This window comes from Fusarium solani, assembly GCF_023522795.1.
Source record: "Fusarium solani strain SB1 chromosome Unknown bctg00000011, whole genome shotgun sequence".
Lineage (NCBI taxonomy): Eukaryota > Fungi > Ascomycota > Sordariomycetes > Hypocreales > Nectriaceae > Fusarium > Fusarium solani.
In genome coordinates this window covers 573,352-592,587 of record NW_027072149.1, presented here as the reverse complement: position 1 = coordinate 592,587, position 19,236 = coordinate 573,352, and the positions used below count along the sequence as shown (strand labels likewise).

General features: G+C 40.7%; 5 protein-coding genes across 5 annotated transcripts; 3 read left to right on the top strand and 2 right to left on the bottom strand.

Annotated features, from left to right (window-relative positions):
- Positions 1 to 9,636: 9,636 nt before the first annotated feature.
- Positions 9,637 to 10,269, top strand: MRS44_015225 (uncharacterized protein; the record flags this gene model as incomplete). The annotated part of the gene is made up of 2 exons (XM_046277585.2): positions 9,637 to 9,726; positions 9,784 to 10,269. 2 exons carry the CDS (start codon positions 9,637 to 9,639, stop codon positions 10,267 to 10,269), a joined length of 576 nt encoding a protein of 191 aa, XP_046126157.2.
- Positions 10,270 to 10,815: 546 nt separating this feature from the next.
- MRS44_015224 (uncharacterized protein) lies at positions 10,816 to 11,638 on the bottom strand (the record flags this gene model as incomplete). Its single annotated transcript, XM_046280303.2, has 2 exons — positions 10,816 to 11,240; positions 11,305 to 11,638. 2 exons carry the CDS (start codon positions 11,636 to 11,638, stop codon positions 10,816 to 10,818), a joined length of 759 nt encoding a protein of 252 aa, XP_046126156.2.
- A 621-nt stretch (positions 11,639 to 12,259) lies between these two features.
- Positions 12,260 to 13,549, top strand: MRS44_015223 (uncharacterized protein; the record flags this gene model as incomplete). The annotated part of the gene is made up of 4 exons (XM_046277584.2): positions 12,260 to 12,274; positions 12,331 to 12,598; positions 12,663 to 12,774; positions 13,183 to 13,549. 4 exons carry the CDS (start codon positions 12,260 to 12,262, stop codon positions 13,547 to 13,549), a joined length of 762 nt encoding a protein of 253 aa, XP_046126155.2.
- Positions 13,550 to 13,871: 322 nt separating this feature from the next.
- On the top strand, positions 13,872 to 16,007 carry MRS44_015222 (uncharacterized protein; the record flags this gene model as incomplete). The annotated part of the gene is made up of 1 exon (XM_065619120.1): positions 13,872 to 16,007. One exon carries the CDS (start codon positions 13,872 to 13,874, stop codon positions 16,005 to 16,007), a length of 2,136 nt encoding a protein of 711 aa, XP_065475192.1.
- A 450-nt stretch (positions 16,008 to 16,457) lies between these two features.
- On the bottom strand, positions 16,458 to 18,143 carry MRS44_015221 (uncharacterized protein; the record flags this gene model as incomplete). The annotated part of the gene is made up of 3 exons (XM_046273091.2): positions 16,458 to 17,361; positions 17,408 to 17,830; positions 17,881 to 18,143. The coding sequence occupies 3 exons, from the start codon at positions 18,141 to 18,143 to the stop codon at positions 16,458 to 16,460; spliced, it is 1,590 nt and encodes a 529-aa protein (XP_046126153.2).
- Between the last annotated feature and the right edge of the window lie 1,093 nt (positions 18,144 to 19,236).

Below are 19,236 nucleotides of genomic sequence, written 5' to 3'. Positions count from 1 at the left end.
TTCTGTTCTTATTTCTTTATATAGATTCTTTAGCTAGTCACTGGTGAGAATTGCTTTGGGGTTAATGATAGTATCTTGTGTTTGTTGGTATACGTCTAGTATGAATCTGAAATTAGTATAAGCTAGTGTGAGCTTTGTGCTTTTATTTGTGGCTATATTATAGGCTAGCTATGCGGCTGGTAGCTTTTTAACCTAATTGGTTTATTCATAGTTAATATAGTATTAAAGATATTGTTTTAGTGTCTGATTTATATGTTTAGTCTATTTATTTATCTCCTTATGGTATGCAGTGGAGAGTTTGTGGTTGATTCCTAAGTATCCTGTGAGGCTTTGCTAGAATTTTGAGGTAAATAGTGGCCTTTTATCTGTGATGATTTTAAGTGGTATACCATATATCTTAGCGATATGAAAGTAAAAGAGGTAGGTGAATTTTTTTGCTGTTGTTAATTCTCTATAGGGTATAAAATAGGAAAATTTTGTGAGTCTATCTATAATGATAAGAATGCTATTATAGAAGTTTCTAGTGGCTAGTTCTTTTGATAGTAGTAATTTTGTGATAAAGTCTATAGTGATTAAATCTTATGGTTATTGTGTAACGGGGAGTGGCTATAGTTTCCCGTAGGGTTTGTGGCGTTATGCCTTGGTCTTTGCGTAAAGGTTATATTGTTTGGTGATTGTTAAAATGATTTTCTTTATATTAGGAAAAGTAAATGTTATTTTGACTTATTTTAGGGTTTTGTTGATTCCCTGGTATCTGTGTAGCTGATGACTGTGTATCTCGTGTATGAGTCTGTGTTATAGTTTATCTAGGACTTGTTATTTGTTTGTTTTTTTAGCGTCTAGGAGTTATTTATTATATTACTAGATTTATTCTAGAAGTAGATTGCCTTATTCTACTGCGTAGGTTGCTTTGTTTATCTAGTGTGGCGTTTTTATGGTCCCGGACTATTCGTAGAGTTTTAGTTCTTTTCGTCGTTCTTAGATCTATTAGTTAACCTACTTATGGCATTTCTCATATTAGTATATTTTTCCTTGTATTTTATCCTTGAGGTCGTGGTCGTCGTAGTATTATTATATGGCTTAGGTTATTTCTTCTAGGTTATTATATCGCGTGACTTAGTGGTAATAGTAATTAAAGATAATTTAGAGTGCTCCGTCGGGGATAGAGATCTTCCCTTTATAGGTCTATACTTCATTGCTTTGTTATTAGTATCCTTATGCGTAGTCAGTGAAGTCTATAACTAGTCTTTTATATTTCCTGATAAGTGTAAGGTGCTTTGGTAAGGGTATTAGTTTTTGTGTTTACCTAATGAACTTTTACCTTAGGTATCCTTTTAGGGTAAAGTATAGTAGTTATTTTTTTGTTTTGACCTTTCCTATGTCTAGGTCGGGGCGTTAGCTGATGGCGTTAGCTCGGCTATTTTTTATTCCTTTGATATGGATAATAACGTAGTCGAATTCTAAGAGGTATTCGGCGTATTATAGTTATCGTCCGCTAAGTTCTTAAGTTTTAGCGAAGTAGGTAATATTCTTATGATCCGTATATACCTTAATCTAGTATTTACTTCTGAGAAGATAGTATTAGAATTCCTTAAAGGCATTAATAATTACGAGGAATTCTTTATTATAGATAGGGTAGTTAAGTTCTACTCTATATAGCTTATAGGAGTAAAATATAATTAGGTATAAGAGTCCTTTGTTATCTTATTAGCTAATTTAAGCTCTTAGCGCAAAGTCTAAGGCGTTTATCTTGAGTTCTATTAGTCGGGATGGGTTAAATATCTTAAGTACTAATTCACTTAGGATAAGCTCCTTAATTATATAGAAGGCTTCTCGTGCTTTATTCTTAAATATAAATATCTTATCTTTCTTCGTGAGTTTGATTAGCGGTATTGCGATTTTCTTAAATTATTTAAGGAATCTATGGTAGTAGTTAGTGAAACTAAGGAAGGCTTATACTTCCTTGACGTTGGTTAGTTTTTTTTAGTCTTTGATTACTGTGACCTTCTTGGGGTTTATATATATCTCGTTGTGGGAGATAATATGTCCGAGAAATTTTACCTCCGAGGTGTAGAACTTATTTTTCTTGGGTTTTATTAATAAGTTGGCGTCTTATAGTGTTTGTAGTACCTTGTAGATATGTTTTATATGTTTTTCTTTTATTTCGGAGAAGATAAGGATATTATCTAGGTAATATATAATAAATATATCTAGATATTCTTATAGTATATTATTAATTATTTGTTAGAATATAGTAGGTGTATTTATGAGTCTAAAAGGTATAATAAGGTACTTAAATAGTCCGTATTTAGTATAAAAAGTGGTTTTTTACTTATATCTTTCTTTGATCTAAATAAGGTTATAGGCTCCTTTGAGGTTAAGTGCTATGAAGTATTTTATTCTAAAAAGTTAATCCTTTAATTCGCTAATAAGAGGTAATGGTATATGATCCTTAACTGTGATAGCATTAAGTATTTTAAAATTAATATAAAGGTAAAGCTTTTTATTCTTTTTTAGGATAAATATAACGGGGTATCTAATAGATAACTTGCTTTCCCTAATATATCCTTTCCGTAGTATTTCTTTAATATATTCCTTTAATACTAATAGTTATGCCGCGTTAAGTAGGTAGAGTTTGCTAAAGCTAGGTTGCTTCCTATTAATAAATTTAATTTCTAAATCATAGTATATGTATAGTAGTAGACCTATTTTAAGTTCTTCCGCGAAGAGTTTCTTATAGATGCGGTACTTTAATAGTATATTCTTAAGTCGTTTTTCCTTTAGTATTTTCTTAATTTGCTTAAGGTCTTTTTCTAGTTATTAGAATTATTATATAACGCGTGTAATTATTCGCTGATTTTGTCGTTTTTATTTATTATGATATTTGTATTATTTCCCTTTAGGTAGAGAGGTATCTTATATTTGCCTCTGCCTGACTTCTCTGGCGTCTTTAGTAGAAGTTTAAGATCTCGTGTCGTTTTTTGAGTTATTATTCATCGTGGGGAGTGCCTTATTATTAAAAGAGAGCACTTAGCTAGTCCTCTAGTTGAAATATGGGTTAAATCGGCGTAACTATGGGTACCTAAGTACTAGGTCGTGGCCTTCCATAGGCATAATATCGAATAAGATTCCTTAGTTTTTTCCTTTAATAAAAACTTTAAGGTAATTAATCTCGCTATTAATAACTCTGTTATTATAGTTGAATTACTTCCCTTCGAGGTTGATTATTATGTAGGGTTCTGCCTTATACCTCTATGATAGCTTGAGCTTATTCGCTGTCCTTGGGTCAAATAGATTCTGCTTAGCTCTACTATCTACTAAAGCGCATAGTTATTCTCCTTTGATTTATATCGGTATTTTAAAGTGTTTTTGTATTAATCCTCCTTTAGTAGTGCGTAGGGCCTTTTATGGCATTATGGCTTGTTCTTTCGCCTATGGCCCTTTTATAGGTGGGTTTCTTAGTTTTTTAATAGTGCGTAGCCGATATGGTCGTGCTCGTATTTATTATTATTATATGCTTTATAGTCATGTGTATTATCCTGGCTATGTAGCTAGTCTTGGTATCATTGTTTTTATTCTTTTCCTAGGTCTTCTTTATCTTCTAACTAGGCTATTAGTTTTTATTCTTTTAGTGCTTTCTTCTAGCTAATTTGTTTTTACTAGTCTTTTACCTTGTGAATAGTTTGTTTGCGTTTTTAGATTGCTTAGTATAGGTCTTCGTGGTATTATGTGTATGCGATACTAATAGCATCGTACTAGTGGAATATCTAGTAACCTTCCGTTTTATACTATATATAGGGTTAATTATTTGGTTGAGCTAGTAGGGCAACGGGGAAATAGTCTTATTCTTACTTTTCTTCCCTGTGTTCTTTGCATTAGTGATATTAGTAGGATATCTAAGAAATGCTAGGGTATTCTTTATATGTGGGGTATATCCTTATATTATCTTATGGGTTAAATAGTGCTTCTCGGTGTTATGGGTTTTTAGCTAGTTCCCTGTGGTAGGCTTAGATATAAATTTCTTGCGTGTCCGCTATGTCTATGTATTCTTGTGCGGTTTAAATATATCTTTCTTATAGGTTATTCTAATACTGGTTATTATTTTCGTTGTATAGGTGGGGGTAGTTTTCTTTTTTCTAAAGCTCCTTATTACTCTTTCTCGCTTTTTATTATTAACTGCGTGATTCACGTAGCTCCCTCTATAGTTTCTTTATCTTATATTTAAATCTAGTTTAGTAGATATCATCGCTATTTGCTTAGGTGAGCTAATCTATCTATCGGGGTTTTCTATTATCGCGGGCTCGTTCCTATTATTTATAGGCTTCATTATATTTTTGTGACGCTTTAATTTAATATTATAGGCATAGGTTGCGGTTATATTATGTGGGGTTATCTTATTAATAATCCCTGCGGTGTATAATAGATGGTAGTAAGGAATGTTTATTATATCCTATGACTTATTTCTTATAGTAGAAGCCTTTTGCGGCGGTTTCCTTATAGTTTACTTACTTGGCTGGTATTAGGGGCGTTTGTTATTCCTGTCTTGCTAGTGTTGCCTCTTCCTTCTATTTGAGCTTCTAGGTGACCGCGATAGTAATTTTTTTGCCTTTTATTGCGTGTGGTATAGGGTTCCTTTATTTTATTAGTTCTAGGAGTGGTTACTACTATATATCCTGGGTTTCCTTTGGCTGCTTCCTAGGGCGTTCTACTTAGCTATGGGATACTCCTGTGTCTATTTTTTGTTTATATTTATCTTAACTCTTTCTAGGCATATTATATCTGCTTCGTGACATTGCGACGAGCTTGGTTGATTGAGTCGCGGTTTAGGGTTCTTTATCTTCCTATTAGGTTTATTGAGCCACGTTGGTATGCTTCTTACCTTCCGGGAGGGATTATCATTAGTTAGGTTGGTAGTATCTTTCCTTAATATCTCGTTATTTCTTGTAGTAGACCTTCTTAATATGATTTATCTTATAGTAGTAGCGGTATTTAAGGCCATAATAGTTCTGTTTGCCCTTTTATGTGGCTCTAAGTACTATGGGGCCGGCCTTAGTGCTATAAGAGGTATTGCTATTTTTTTTCTTATCTTAGTTAGTATTAAATCGTGGGTTGTTGGCCTTGTTACTACTAAACTTAGGGTTTTAGAGTTTCTTCTAGGAGAACTATTAGTCGTTAATCTTAATAGCTCGGCTAATATAGTCGACTAGGTTATTGGGTTGTTCCTCCTTGTAGAGTTCTACTTATACTTCCTTTTTTAGTCTATTAAAGAAGAAAGATATTAGGGGCTCCTGATTTTAGTTAAGCTTCGAGGCGAGCTATAGATACTTTGTCTTATATTTTAAAGTAGATTAAGTCTATTATAGTGCCTTAATCTCTCTTTTGGCTTATGCCTTCTCGTTAATAGTTTTAAAAGCTTATTAGATCGCTGCCTCGAAGGCTTCGTAGTTTGAATAGAGGTATCAGGTATATAGTGAGTATTAGCTAGCCGGAACCATGAGGTATTCTCTTATGATAGGTTTAAACTATGCGGCGGCGTGGCCCTTAAGTCTTCCCGCAGCGTACTAGACCTTACTAGCGGCTAGGGTGAATTATATTAGGTAGTATATTATAAATGCCCTTAGTTAAGTAAGGAATATAGGTAGCTTATAGGCCGTTCCGTTAAAAGGTTCCAGGGGGTTTAGCTTTAGGATTTCTCTTATATCTCTTCTATTTATAGCGGTGGCTACTATATTGCTAACGTTCTAGATGTTATCTAAGTATTCCGCGTTCTAGGTGCACTGGGTTTTACCTATTCTTTTAATGAGTTTATATATAATATCTATCTCGGCGCTTATAGCGGTGATCTGAGCTTAAAGTTGTTTATTTTCCTTATCGTCCGAGTTATCTCTATCTTTTATCTCTTCGTCAGTTAGAGCAGCTTAAGCGGGTGTAGCAGGTAGGTGATTAATGGGTGGGACCTACTGGTGGTTGTTTGCGGGAGTTACCTAGGTAGCTATTGCGTTTAATATTGTTTAAGGTAACGCGAGTAATTCACTAAATAAGAGCTATTAATATGTGATAGTTATGTATATTCCTAAGGGATAAACCGGTTGTGCTGGGTTTATATTAGTAGGGGATTAAGCGTATTATCTTAAATAGGGTATAAGTTATATCTAGTAATATGCTTAAGGGTATTAAGTATAATTAAGTTATATTAATAGCTGAGGTAGCTATTATATAAGAAAGTGCAATAAGTATGTTTTATATACTTGGGGATTTTTCCCTGATTACTTGTTCTAAGAGGTTGATTAAAGTGATCGTGTAAGTGATCATAGGTGATCACGAAGTGATTACTGTGATCGTTTGGCTCCTAGGGGTGATCGCGCCTTGATTAGTAGGTAATAGTAGATCTCCCCTTAGTTATGTAATGAGTGTTTTGTTAGGTCGTGATATATAAGTTATAATTATATTATATAGGGTTATCTTATTAATAATCTCTATAATATATAATAAATAATAATAGGGAATATTTATTATATCTTATAACTTATTTCTTATAATAAAAGCCTTTTATAGCGGCTTCCTTATAGTCTATTTATTTAATTAATATTAGGGGTATTTATTATTCCTATTTTATTAATATTACTTCTTTTTTTTATTTAAGCTTCTTAGTAACTATAATAATAACCCTCTTATTATTTATTATATCTAATATAAGGTTTCCTTATTTTATTAATTCTAAGAGTAGTTACTATTATATATTCTAGGTTTCCTTTAGTTACTTTCTAAGGTATCTTACCTAGCTATAAGATACTCTTTTATTTAGTTCTTATTTATATTTATTTTAGCTATATCTTATTAATATATTATATTTACTTTATAATATCGCAATAAATTTAATTAATTAGATCATAGTTTATAGTTCTTTATCTTTCTATTAGGCTTAATAAGCCGCGTTAATATATTTCTTACCTTTTAAGAGGGATTATTATTAGTTAAATTAATAATATCTTTCCTTAATATCTTATTATTTTATATAATAAACCTTCTCGATATAATTTATCTTATAATAATAATAGCATTTAAGGCCATAATAGTCTTATTTGCCCTTTTATATAGCTCTAAGTACTATAAGGCTAGCTTTAGTGCTATAAGAGGTATTATTATTCTTTTTTTTACCTTAGTTAGCATTAAATCATAGGTTATTAATCTTATTACCACTAAACTTAGGGTTTTATAGTTTCTTCTATAAGAATTATTAATTATTAATCTTAATTACCTAGCTAATATAATTAATTAGGTTATTAGGTTAATTTTCCTTATATAGTTTTACTTAGACTTCTTTTTTAAGACTATTAAAGAAAAATAATATTAAAGGTTCTTAATCCTAATTAAGCTTTAAGGCAAATTAGAGGTATTTAGTTTTATATTTAAAGGCTAAGTAGGTTTATTAGAATGCCTTAATCTCTCTTTTAGCTTATACTTTTTTATTAATTATTTTAAATACTTATTAGAATATAGCCTTAAAGGTTTTAAAGCTTAAGTAGAGGTTAATAATCCTAGGTAAGAGTTTAATAAAAGGGGTAATAAGATATTCCTTTATAATAGGTTTAAACTAGGCTATAGTATACTTAGTAAGTTGCCCTATAGCATATTAAACCTTACTAGACGCTAGGTTAAACTATATTAGATAATAGGTTATAAAAGCGCATAGCTATATAAAGAATATAGGTAGCTTATAAGTAATTTTATTAAATTTCTCTAAGGGGTCTAATTTTAAGATTTCTCTTATATCCTTACCTCTTATAGTAGTAATTACTATATTATTAACTTCTTAGATATTATTTATATACTAAGTATTTTATACCCTTTATATTTTATTTATTTTTTTAATAAATTTATATATAATATTTATTTTAATACTTATAGTAATAATTTATATATAGAGTTATTTAATATCTTCCTTATTATTATCTTTATCCTTTATATCTTTATTAGTTAAGGTAGCCTATATAAGTATAATAAGTAAGTAATTAATAGGTAAAACCTACTAATGGTTATTTATAAGAGTTACCTAGGTAACTATTATATTTAATATTATTTAAGGTAATATAAGTAATCTACTAAATAAGAGCTATTAATATATAATAATTATAGGTATTCCTAAGAGATAAATTAATTATACTAAGTTTATATTAGTAAGGGATTAAGCATATTATCTTAAATAGGGTATAAGTTATATCTAGTAATATACTTAAAGGTATTAAGTATAATTAAGTTATATTAATAGCTAAGGTAATTACTATATAAGAAAGTATAATAAGTATATTTTATATACTTAGGGGTCTTACTATAATTACTTATCCCAAGGGGTTAATTAAGGTAATTATATAAGTAATTATAGGTAATTATAAAGTGATTACTATAATTATTTAGCTCTTAGGGGTAATTGCGTCTTAATTAGCAGGTAATAGTAGATCTTTCCTTAGTTATGTAATAAGTGTTTTATTAGGTTATAATAAGGATCCTTCCTTTATAAGTAATTAGCTCTTTATAATATCTCTAAAAAGTTAGACTACTAATATAATTAGCTATAAGTGGCTTAAGAAGGTTTTTATCTTATATATTAAGCTAGCTAAAGCTAATAAGAAGAGGCTTTTTTTTCTTAATAAGTATAATAGCTACTTAACTAAGGCTTTTATCTTTAGTTACTTTAAGGCAAATATATACCCCTATTACCTGCCGCTATATATATTATATATCCTTTAGCCCCTTAACTTATTATACTTTAATATCCTTAAGAGGAATTACTAAAATAAGCTCTCTTTAGTTACCCCTTTAGTTAAAGAAGGACTAATAGTAAAGGTAACCTTCCTTTAGTATTATTATAAGGCTTAGGCCGCTATATTTACGGAAGAGCATATTAAGAGTAACTAGCGAGGGTTAGGGCTATAGCTAATTAATATTTAAAAGCTACTCTTAAGCTAGTTTATAATACCGGATAAAAAAGAAGCTTAAGCTACCTAAGGAAGTAATTTAACCCTAGAAGTAGCTAATTGGGAGCCTAAAGTACCCCTTTTTTATATGCCTAAGCAGACCGAAGATATAGCTAACCTTATAAGAGATCTCTTTGAGGTTAAGCAATTAACCCTAACTTATAGGCACTTTTATTAGCTAGCTAGTAAGAGCCTAGAGAAAAAGACCCTTAAAAGGGTAATAGAATTAGATCGAGCTAATTAATTAGAAGCTTATATAAGCTAATTATATATTGCAAAGAGACGGAAGGTAAATAAACTGCCTAATTAGGTTATCAGGGAGATAAGAGACCTTTTTGCAATAAGGAGCCAAATGCGGCAAGAAGAGGAAAAGGAGGCTTACTAAGGAGCTAATTTTCTTATTATCTGATTTATTTATATTATTAATTTACTTAAATTAGCTAATTAATGGCTCTCTTCGTTATGATATAAGTGATCATTATGATCGTGGTCCTTGGTGTTATGGCTTAAAGTGGGGCTGGCGGGTTCCCGGGGTGGCGGGTTCCCGGTCATCTGACTTACTACTCTTAGGAGATTTGTCTGCCACTAGAGGAACATCGAGCTGGAGCAAGATCCACTAGGGTTACGTGATTTGGCGGATCTGAGCATCTATGGACGGGACATGCGCCGAATAAAGGAGGATCCTTCAAAGAACCCTCTTGCAGAGCTTGACCTTGAGTTTATTGGCCTGGCTTGTATCCCAGGGCGTATGGTAAGCATTCAAGATCTACATGAGTGGGTAGCTGGATGCTCACTTTGTTTCTTACAGAAACACATCCTGCTCCCCTTCACATCCAAGACCTCATTGAAGGCAATTCACATCCGCCAAACCATGTCAGATATCAGCAACTTCGGCTCTTGGGCGTTCGTCGAAGTCTTGGCTCCATTGATTTCCCGCGCAAACAGCGATGCCTCATCTGACTCGGACCTGACTACCTACACGGAAGGACCTGATCTTGGACCCGATTGGGACATGGATTTTACGCAGCGCGAACCCGAACTACGCAACGACTTCCGCCACTTTGCCGAATGGGCCTTTGGACCGGATGGGATCCCATCACTGGACATTATCGCCTTCGGGGATTTCGCTTACGGTGGCCGGGAAAACGGCCGCAATGTCCTTCTCGGGAGAAACACGAGTGGGACGAGCAATTTTCGGATGCTTGACGCGAAGACAGGGGAATGGAAAGATGCCCTCGACAAGTATCATGTTGCGATGGGGGCCTGTCCCGTAACGCACCTTTTTACGCTTTGACGTGCATATTGCAGACTTGAGCGACTCACCCAGGGAGACATGAGTGATAAGGGAGGACACAGTGCTCGACATTGAAAGTGCCCTGATGAAGTTAGAGGAGATAAGAGATGTCAGGTTTGTATTTGGTCTCTTTGAAACCTGTTTTTCTGTGGGCGAGATGCTTCACATTCCTGAATCTCGCCCTTGAGAGCTCTTGAAGATTTCGCCCTCAACCTCGTGTGTGTCTGATTGTTCTTATACCAAATACAGTGATAGAGAAAATGGTATTGTCACATGAAAACCGAGGGACAAGTGACTTAGCCGGGTTGCCAGCGATCTTGTGGTCTCTCTGCTGTCCGGCTCACCTCAACTCACCTGTAGCTGCAGTGTAGGCGAATGGCTTTCAGATTACATTTAGCTACTGTGGCGCGTTTCGCGCTGAAGGAGCAAAATAGTCATTGATGATCCAGTCCTCAACACTTTCATGCAACCGCCTTTCACTAGTAGGTATGACGAGTGCGAGGAGAGATGCAAGCTTGAGTTTGTTCTATGAACCGGCATCTCGCTCTAAACCTTGTTCAGCCTATCCACCGCTTGGTCAATCAGAGGCTGGGCATCTGCCAGCGATTCCGTCTTCTCAAGAGATGCGAACCGAGCCTTCCACACATTCCATCGATCTGGGCAAAAGCCTCTCCATCCAGGCACATCTTTGAATGCCGACAAGCTGTCTCCTGGTCTCGCCACCTTGCCGTCAAACTGCTCCGCTTCATCTCTAGCCTTTGCCAAGCTCTCAGCTGCGTAGATGAACCAGACTGCAGCTGCCTTCAGTAGCTCAGGTGAAGTCTTTTCTGCGATCTCATCCTCTGCAGGATCCTCGAGTGCGTCACGGAAGACCCAGATGGCGAACAAAAGATTGTCTTCAATATTGGCAGCCGTAAGCCGAGCAAAGAAGGCATTGATGTTGACAAAAGCCTGGCCCGACCTTGATTGAGCTTCATCATTTATGTTAGCTGAGATTTCTCTTTATTGAGGACGTGAAAAGATCAGCAGTCATACCAATGTCCAGCCGCTCCCGGGCTAGAGCCCCAAACATGGGGAGCTGATCCCAGCGCGTCTCCTGACCCCAAACCTCAATCTTCTTTCCTTCGTGGACAGGCTCCGGCATGCCTTTGATGGCGCGCATCACGTCCACCAGCTTATCCTGCTCATCGTGAGGGGTCTTCTCGGCGACAGATAGGATGTTGTTCCAAAGGGCGTTAAGCTCCTCCTCGAATCGGGACAGATCACCATCTTTGACAAAGGCGGTTCTGCTAGGGTCGGCAAGCTTCTGAGCGGCCTCTTGAGCCGATACGGCCTTGTCGCCGAGGAGCGAGACGACTTTATCAGCCATTGCAGAAAGAGCAGAGTGTGTGGTTGAGAATCGGATGTGACCGGCAGAAGTAAAAGAGGCAGCGGTGAGTGTAGGAGATCGCCGACGATGAATCACTGTTGATGAATGTAACAACAAGCGGCGGCCAAGAGCGAGAGAGACTATAGAAGCGGAAGAGCGCATAAGTCCATCTATCACGTCCGGCGTTCAGCGGTATCTGATAAAATCTGAGGGATTAATTATCGCCAATCACCAGAACCGAGATAACCACATGGGGAATCGCTGAAACAGCTTACGCCGATCACGACCCGCTTTGTACTACGGCACTTAGCGATGGCCTCACCCACGGGGAACTTTCTGCCGGGGGTATAGCCGTTTTGAGCAGGTGGTCGATGGGCGTCTAGTTGGCATCAAGCACGATGCCTTTGGAGCCAATCATCGTCATGAGGGCAATCACCTGGGGTTTTGGATGATTAGAATACCCTGTTTTACCTCGGTATCGCAAACAGCAATAGCTCGAGAGTTGTTGTGGTCAAACGACTATATATGTACGTAGAATGCTTGCCGTTCGAACAATGGTTTAGACAAACACTACTTTGCGAATCACCCATTCATTCCTCGTTGGAACAAACCGTTGGCAAGATGCTCTTCTTCAAGGTACATTGGCCTACTCAATCCCGTCACTGTCATAAACCAGTTGCTGATCCTGCCAGTCCCTCGCTCCTCTGGCCGCTCTCCTGAGCGTTGCCGTGGCCGGCCCCATCGAGAGCCGTCAGTCTGCCACCACCTGCGGTAACACCGCCTACTCTGCTGCCCAGGTCCGCGCCGCTGCCAACGCTGCTTGCTCCTACTACCGAGCGGATGATACTGCTGGTAGCTCGACCTACCCTCACACCTACAACAACCGTGAGGGCTTCGACTTCCTCGTCAGCGGCCCCTACCAGGAGTTCCCCATCAGGTCCAGCGGTGTCTACACTGGTGGTATGTCCTTAGATACCCTTTTCTCGTGCCTCGACTTGCAGTCTCTGACTAATCCCCTTTGTAGGCTCTCCCGGCGCTGACCGTGTTGTCATCAACACCAACTGCCAGTATGCCGGTGCCATCACTCACACTGGAGCTTCCGGTAACAACTTTGTTGGCTGCTCAGGCACCAGCTAGTTAACCACCATTCCTGCACATACTTCAGGCACCAGTGTTTATGAATCATTTGACATGAGTATCAAGCATATTATGATCGATGGGGGTGTCACCTCTGAAGCCTGAAGGCTTGAGGGAACATCTTGATGTCGATGAAGATTCTGATGTAAATATTGTCGACTGTTGTGAACAGACTTCAGTCAAATTGAGATATATACTTTGACATTTGGACCCGCATAGTGCCCGGACAAGCTGGCGTGGCTTCCTGGACGAGGCCATAAGGCCTTTCCTTTTGGTTTCAACTTCTACAATCCAGCCAGTCGTTGTCAGGTCATAATTAAAGTCTGCCTAGTACCCTCACCTTGAGGCCCCCGCGCGTTGGCAGAGGCTGTGTACATGCATGTAATCAAATCAACCTCAGCCAATAGCATCTCCTGTTTAACCGCTGAGTGCACGCCAAGCTCTCACGAGGCTCTCTGCAGGGCAGCCTGTCGCATCACTTTCTTTGCGTCTGAGACTCGCCTCTTTCAAATTCCTTCACTGAACTCAGGAGCTGTCGGCTCCCATGCTCCTGCTTTGAGCATGTCAGACCCGTTCAGTATCGCCAGCGGCGCTGCCGGCATCATTTCCCTGGGATTCACCATCGCTCAGGGCTTGTTCCAGGTCGCTGATGCGATTGGTTCTGCCGGACAAGAAGTGCGGGTTTATGCCGAGGAGATCACCGCCTTCTCCAAACTGCTCAACCGTGTCAAAGGTGAACTAGCAAACTCAACCGATGTATCCATCGACCTTTAGAGCCTCGTCAAGGATGTCATGCACATCTGTGACAGAGTCTTGGCGCCACTCAACCGTCTTCAGAAAACGCTCAAACCTCTTCTTGTGCATTTCAGAAGCAGCCCTGGAAAGCTTCGACAGCTGGAACTCAGGTTACGATGGGTATTCTCGAGCAGGGACAAGCTACTCTTCTATCGAGAAGTGTTGAAGGGGCAGCATCGGATTTTAGATACAACACTCGATGTAATGATCTTCCTGACGACAAAGGACCGCAGCCCACAAAATGTCTTGTAAACTTTTCATGATCTGTCAGTTATCATCTATCTCACCAAGCGCCAGTATCATGCAAATTTCTCTTGAGAACTCCATGGCCGCTGTAGATCAGTCTCACCGTGCAGATCGGCAGACAGGTTCCAGAATATCATTTGAAGAGTCTTCGCCTGAGAGACTGGCAACCACGAGAGGCATACAGACAGTCCACGATACTAGCGATGAGTCGCCCGGAAGTCTTGATCCAACAGCACATGAAAACATTTCCGAGGACAACGTGGTTTTGGTCAGATTGTCAGCTACCTCGACCGAGTTTGGTGAGGGGCTCAGTGACCAAGAGGTCCAGGCCATCGACATGCAGATTGAGCGAGACTTGAGCTCCGAATCACCAGAGTCCGCACAAGATCTCTGGCTTGACATGGGCTCGATGCAAAGAAAGGTGTTGCGCCTTGCCTCACAAGCGCTACGTTCCCAGCAGGAATCAAAGAAGGAAGACGAATCCTCAAATCCTCAGCAGCGGTCAGGGCCCGACTTTGAAATGCCCATCCTGTTCGTATGCCCGCCGAAAAACACACATGCTCCCGTCCTGGAACGCGAGGTAATCTACCTTAACGGCACGGATGAAAGCCGGGCTGCAACAGGCAGCAATCTCCGTACCAAAAGATCGCTGGAGGATCAACTCTACACTCAGGGGGTTGGAACAGCCAACGATGAGGGTGCAACGTGGGTCAACTTGCTGAACGAGTTACAGCGAATGGAACATGACAGTATGGCTTGGGAGGAAGAAGAGTATAGGAAGGGGGTAGAGTGTACCGGCGAGCCTAATCCTGATGGGGTTCCAGCTAGCTGGCTTGAACACACAATGGCAGTGGCCTTGCAGAAACAGCGGCGGAGCTGGGACACTATGCCCAGCAATGTCAAAAAGCCCTACGCAATGACCACCATCTCCCACTTGATCGAGATGGCGGCCATGCTCGGCCTGTATTGGAAAGTATTTGATCGAGCCGAGGACAAGTACCGAGCTGAAGGCAACGGCTGCATGCTGACCGGCACAGCAGTCCCGGACCTTGGGCTTGTCTTTAACTTTCAGGTCACCGGGAACCGAAAGTTCAGGGAGACCCGCCTTATCTCTACTGGTGACGTGAGGAACCTTTGTTTTGGTGTCGTTCTAACTATCTATTGGAACCTGAAAAATACAGAAAGAGCTGGATATCCGAGTGACGAACCACTGGGTCTCGGTGTACTCCAGGTTGGGAGCCGACGGGAGATTGCTGAGACGCTGGGGCGAATAGGTTGCAACATTGTCACTTGCAACTTTTTCCTTGACGACACAAAGAACGTCATCCATTTTTTCCCTGGTAGGTTGTACTCGATAGCCTTGACAGGTCAGGACCAGCCCATGATTAATTCGGTAACAGTCGTGTTTGAAATTTTGGGGATGCTGAGTTGCACGTTCCATATCCTAAACACTATGTTCACATATGTCCCGAACCCAATATCTTTCCGTTGGGAGAAGAACAGTGTGGATCTACAACTTCTTCTCGAGGCCTATTTATCCCATCTTACCGCGGATCTTCAGTGGCAAATTCGGAATCCTGCCCGCGTTGAGCTCAAGACCCATGGTCAGCGGATCCTCGACCACAACCGGGAGTCCTATCTTGTGGGGAAGATACCCTTGCTCAAGGCACTCCATGAAGCCATCAATGACTGCGACCAAATCTTGACGGCGGAAGATGATACTGCCATCCCCCAGATTACTCAAGCACGGCTGGAGAGACGAGACGTCGTCCAAGACATCTTAAGATCGCATATCCAAGAGGTCTCGCGACTTCTCAATAGAGATAACGACCGCTCCCCAGACACGGATCCCGACCGGAACACAAATGTATTGCCTGCTACATATAGAAGGCAAGAGTCTGTTGGGGACATCCATGAGGCCGGCCCGGAAGAGCGACAGGACAAATTCATGCCATTTTACTTTTCAAATATCCGTCCCAATGTATCAGCTCGCGCCAGTAGAGCGACAGATCGTCGAAGCGCTGCCTCGGCTACTCATGCCAGAGACATTCTCCCTCACGTGGGATTTGATCGAGCCAAAAGGTGGGCGGATGGCTCAAGACCTCCCTCACCCGGTTGTCTACCATTGACCCAGGCAATGGAACCGGAGAGCAAGTTCCCCTGGCAGAAGCCGTCGCTTGTCAGCCAGTAGAGGAAGTGTCTCACGATGATGTGTGGTGTGCGCTGATCTTTCGCATGATTTGTTGGTTGATGCTTCACGACTTCGACAAGTCAGATGTGCAGGTGAGCAATAGTGAGTTGCTTGGGAGTGGAATGCCGGTCTACATCTCGTGATATTTGTGTTGGCCATTTGGTAGGGATTGTGTCTTGGTGGATATGAATTCATTTCTATGACAATATTTCTATTCGGCTGTTGAATGGCAGTGCGAGAGTCTTCTCATCTCATCATTAGGGTTTCTTTTGTTGTCTTTGGCTTTGGACCTGGCTTTTATTGCATACATTCTGGAGGGGAAAACATAAGCAAAGGCCGTGCTGAACTGATAGCTTCAATACCCGCTCTGCATTCTACCACTATAACTTTCATTTACAAGTAATAGTTCGTGTCTACTCATGTCCAACTAGCATACACAGTCATCCCAAATCACTCAACAAACTCCCAGGTCACGTCTTCCCATCCGATCCTCCTCGAAACCTTGGCACTCCGAAGCGCTGTCCCCCCAATGGGCTTCCTTGATCCTAACCCTAAGCCAGGATCTTCAGACTCGGGAACTCGCACCCCTTCAACATGATATCCAAGCGCAAGGATACCAACAAACCCCATGTTCTCCGATAGAGCAAAGTTTCGTCCTGGGCATAGATGCTTGCCTCCTCCGAACGGGATATACGCACCGCGACGCTGCTTCTCTTCCTGTGGTGACACCTTAAGAAATCTCTCTGGTCGAAAAGTCCAGGCGTCGTCACCCCAGACAGAGTCAGTCATGTGCGTGAGACTACCAGGCCACTGGACGTTGGTGCCCTTCTTGAGAAGATATTCTCGGCCTTCTTGATCTTTAATAGTCGTGTCCTTGATCACCCGTCGCTGGCCAGTGTTGTGGATGTACAGACGCAGAGTCTCTCGGTAGCAGGCATAGAGAAAGGTGCACTCTTTGTTCATCTCTTTGACCGAGATTGTACCCACACGACCCTTATCTTTGGCGCTAGTGATGATGGAAATAGCCTCCATTTCATTGCGGATTCTTTGCGTATACTCTGGGACGGAAAAGACATGTGCAAAGAGCCAGTACAGAACAGCGCTAGTGTTAGTCGTTGCGACCCAAGGAATCGTAATCTCTTGGATGCCAAGGTCACGGTCATCGAACCCTTCTCTTCGGAGAATTTCTGTTCGCTTTTGGATGATCGATGATACATCAGGACGGGTCTCATAGCCTGCTGCATAGAATGACTCAAGGAGGGTGTTTATCTTTTCGCGAGCCCGTAGAGGCCCTGGAGCAATCAATCCGGGCGCGATACCGATGGCGAATCTCGCAACACCCTCATCGAAGTCCCTGTTGTTCATTAGTAAAAACGAGATTGTATCAAAGGGCATCTCACCTTATCAGATGCAGATGCTCAGGGGTAAGAGGGTTCTTGTCTCCAAAGATTGCCACCATAGTGGCATTGCCCAACACATCCCAAGACCACTCATAGGCGTCCGAAACTTCAACTGGACTTGGACCTACGTCATTGAGGGCTTGCGTCATCTTGGTAAGCGCTGTGATGTTCATCCTGGACAGATGGTCTCCCATCAAGGTATAGTGAATGACGTTCAAGAGACCATCGATAACATGTCGTTGTTCGATTATGTCCGACAGCTTTTTGCTCAAACCGAACAAGCCGACAGGGACCTCGAGCAAGAAGGGGTCGAAGCTAATATCGCCGTTCTTCATAGCTGCAGTTATGAGATCGGGAGCGTTGATGATGTACATTTTGCCGTGGAGCATGGGCAAAGTACAAATCGGCAATGGGTTCTCATTACTACTAGAATGTTAGAGGATTGGTACGAGGAGCGCTCGTTGCGGGCTTACTATATCCTGATATACCAGCTGCTCCGCTCCCTTATCATACCAACGATATGGCCGATGAAGGGAACCCGAGGTCTCAGCACCGGAGGCTCGCGTAGATCAAAGGTTGGATAAAGAAGTTTCTTCAAACCCACAAAAAGGAGAGGGATGATGATTGCTGCCGTGAGAACAACAGGCGAAGTTCCTTTCTCACCGCCAAAGACCCATCCAGCACTGATGGGCGTGCCAGGTGCTCCCATTGGGCCTGTCCGCTCGGCGGTCGCCATGCCTCTGTGTAACCAGCTAGAAGTAGATGTAGTGTTCTGTGGTACAGAGGGGAATAGCTTGTTAAATGGCTGACTGGTGACGTTGTTGTTTTTGGAAAAATCTCCCGACCACGATTGCTTCAACACATCAAGCCAATAGAATAGCGATATTTGTCACGAGGCGTCATATGAATCTTAGCGCTTATCACAGCGAATTTTACCAAGGCCAGTGTGCGCTAGACCTGAATTCAAGCCCATCCAAGACAGGCAATGAGTGAGAACGCCACCGAAGGGTCTAGACTGTCAGCTAAAAAGCAACGAGCAGAAGACACGGGGAAATACGATGGGCCTGAGCTAGTTGTTATAGCACCCTGTGTAAAAAGGGCGCCTCGAACATCAACACTGAAACAAGCAATCTACACAAGATTCTTTGGAAGAACTGATACAAAGTAGCCCTTTCTTGGGGGCTGTTCGCCTGCCTTCGGCTTCGCTAAAAGGAGTGATACCCCGCGCGCAGGGCGGCGTAGTTTGGACCGGTCACCAGATGGTGTGGTTGTTGCTGAGTGAAATTAATCGATGCTGGTAGTATCCTAGAAACACTATTTCGAGTCACCATTGGTGATGATTTGCTGGCCACATACCAGCGTTGAGCTCTGTAGCTCAGCCCATTTATAGGCCACGCAGGTGTCTGTACACTATGTCTCCCTATCCATTCATAAATTCCTTTTCTCTAGCATTAAAAGTCGGCCTAAATCAAGTTAAAAGAAGACTGCACATCACGACTCGTTAGAAGTACTTGTTCCGGCTAACATTGAGGGTCGTCTTCACACCCACACTCAAATGGGGCTACCTCATTCATTGCTGCTATGGAATAAAAAAAAAACGTTGAAACATCATAACGGCATCAGTATGGCTGTAAGAGTACGTCCACAAGCAGCTACGCTTGCAGGACTGGCATGAATAGTTTGGCCTAATGGACGGGCTTAAGACGCGCAATAATCTAAAGCGGAGTTCAAGCGTCGCCACCTACCTCAAAAGGAGGTCCGGCATGCACTCATTTGTTTCAAGGGCGACTAACAATTGTTATCCTACTCATAATGGAGCAAGAAATGAA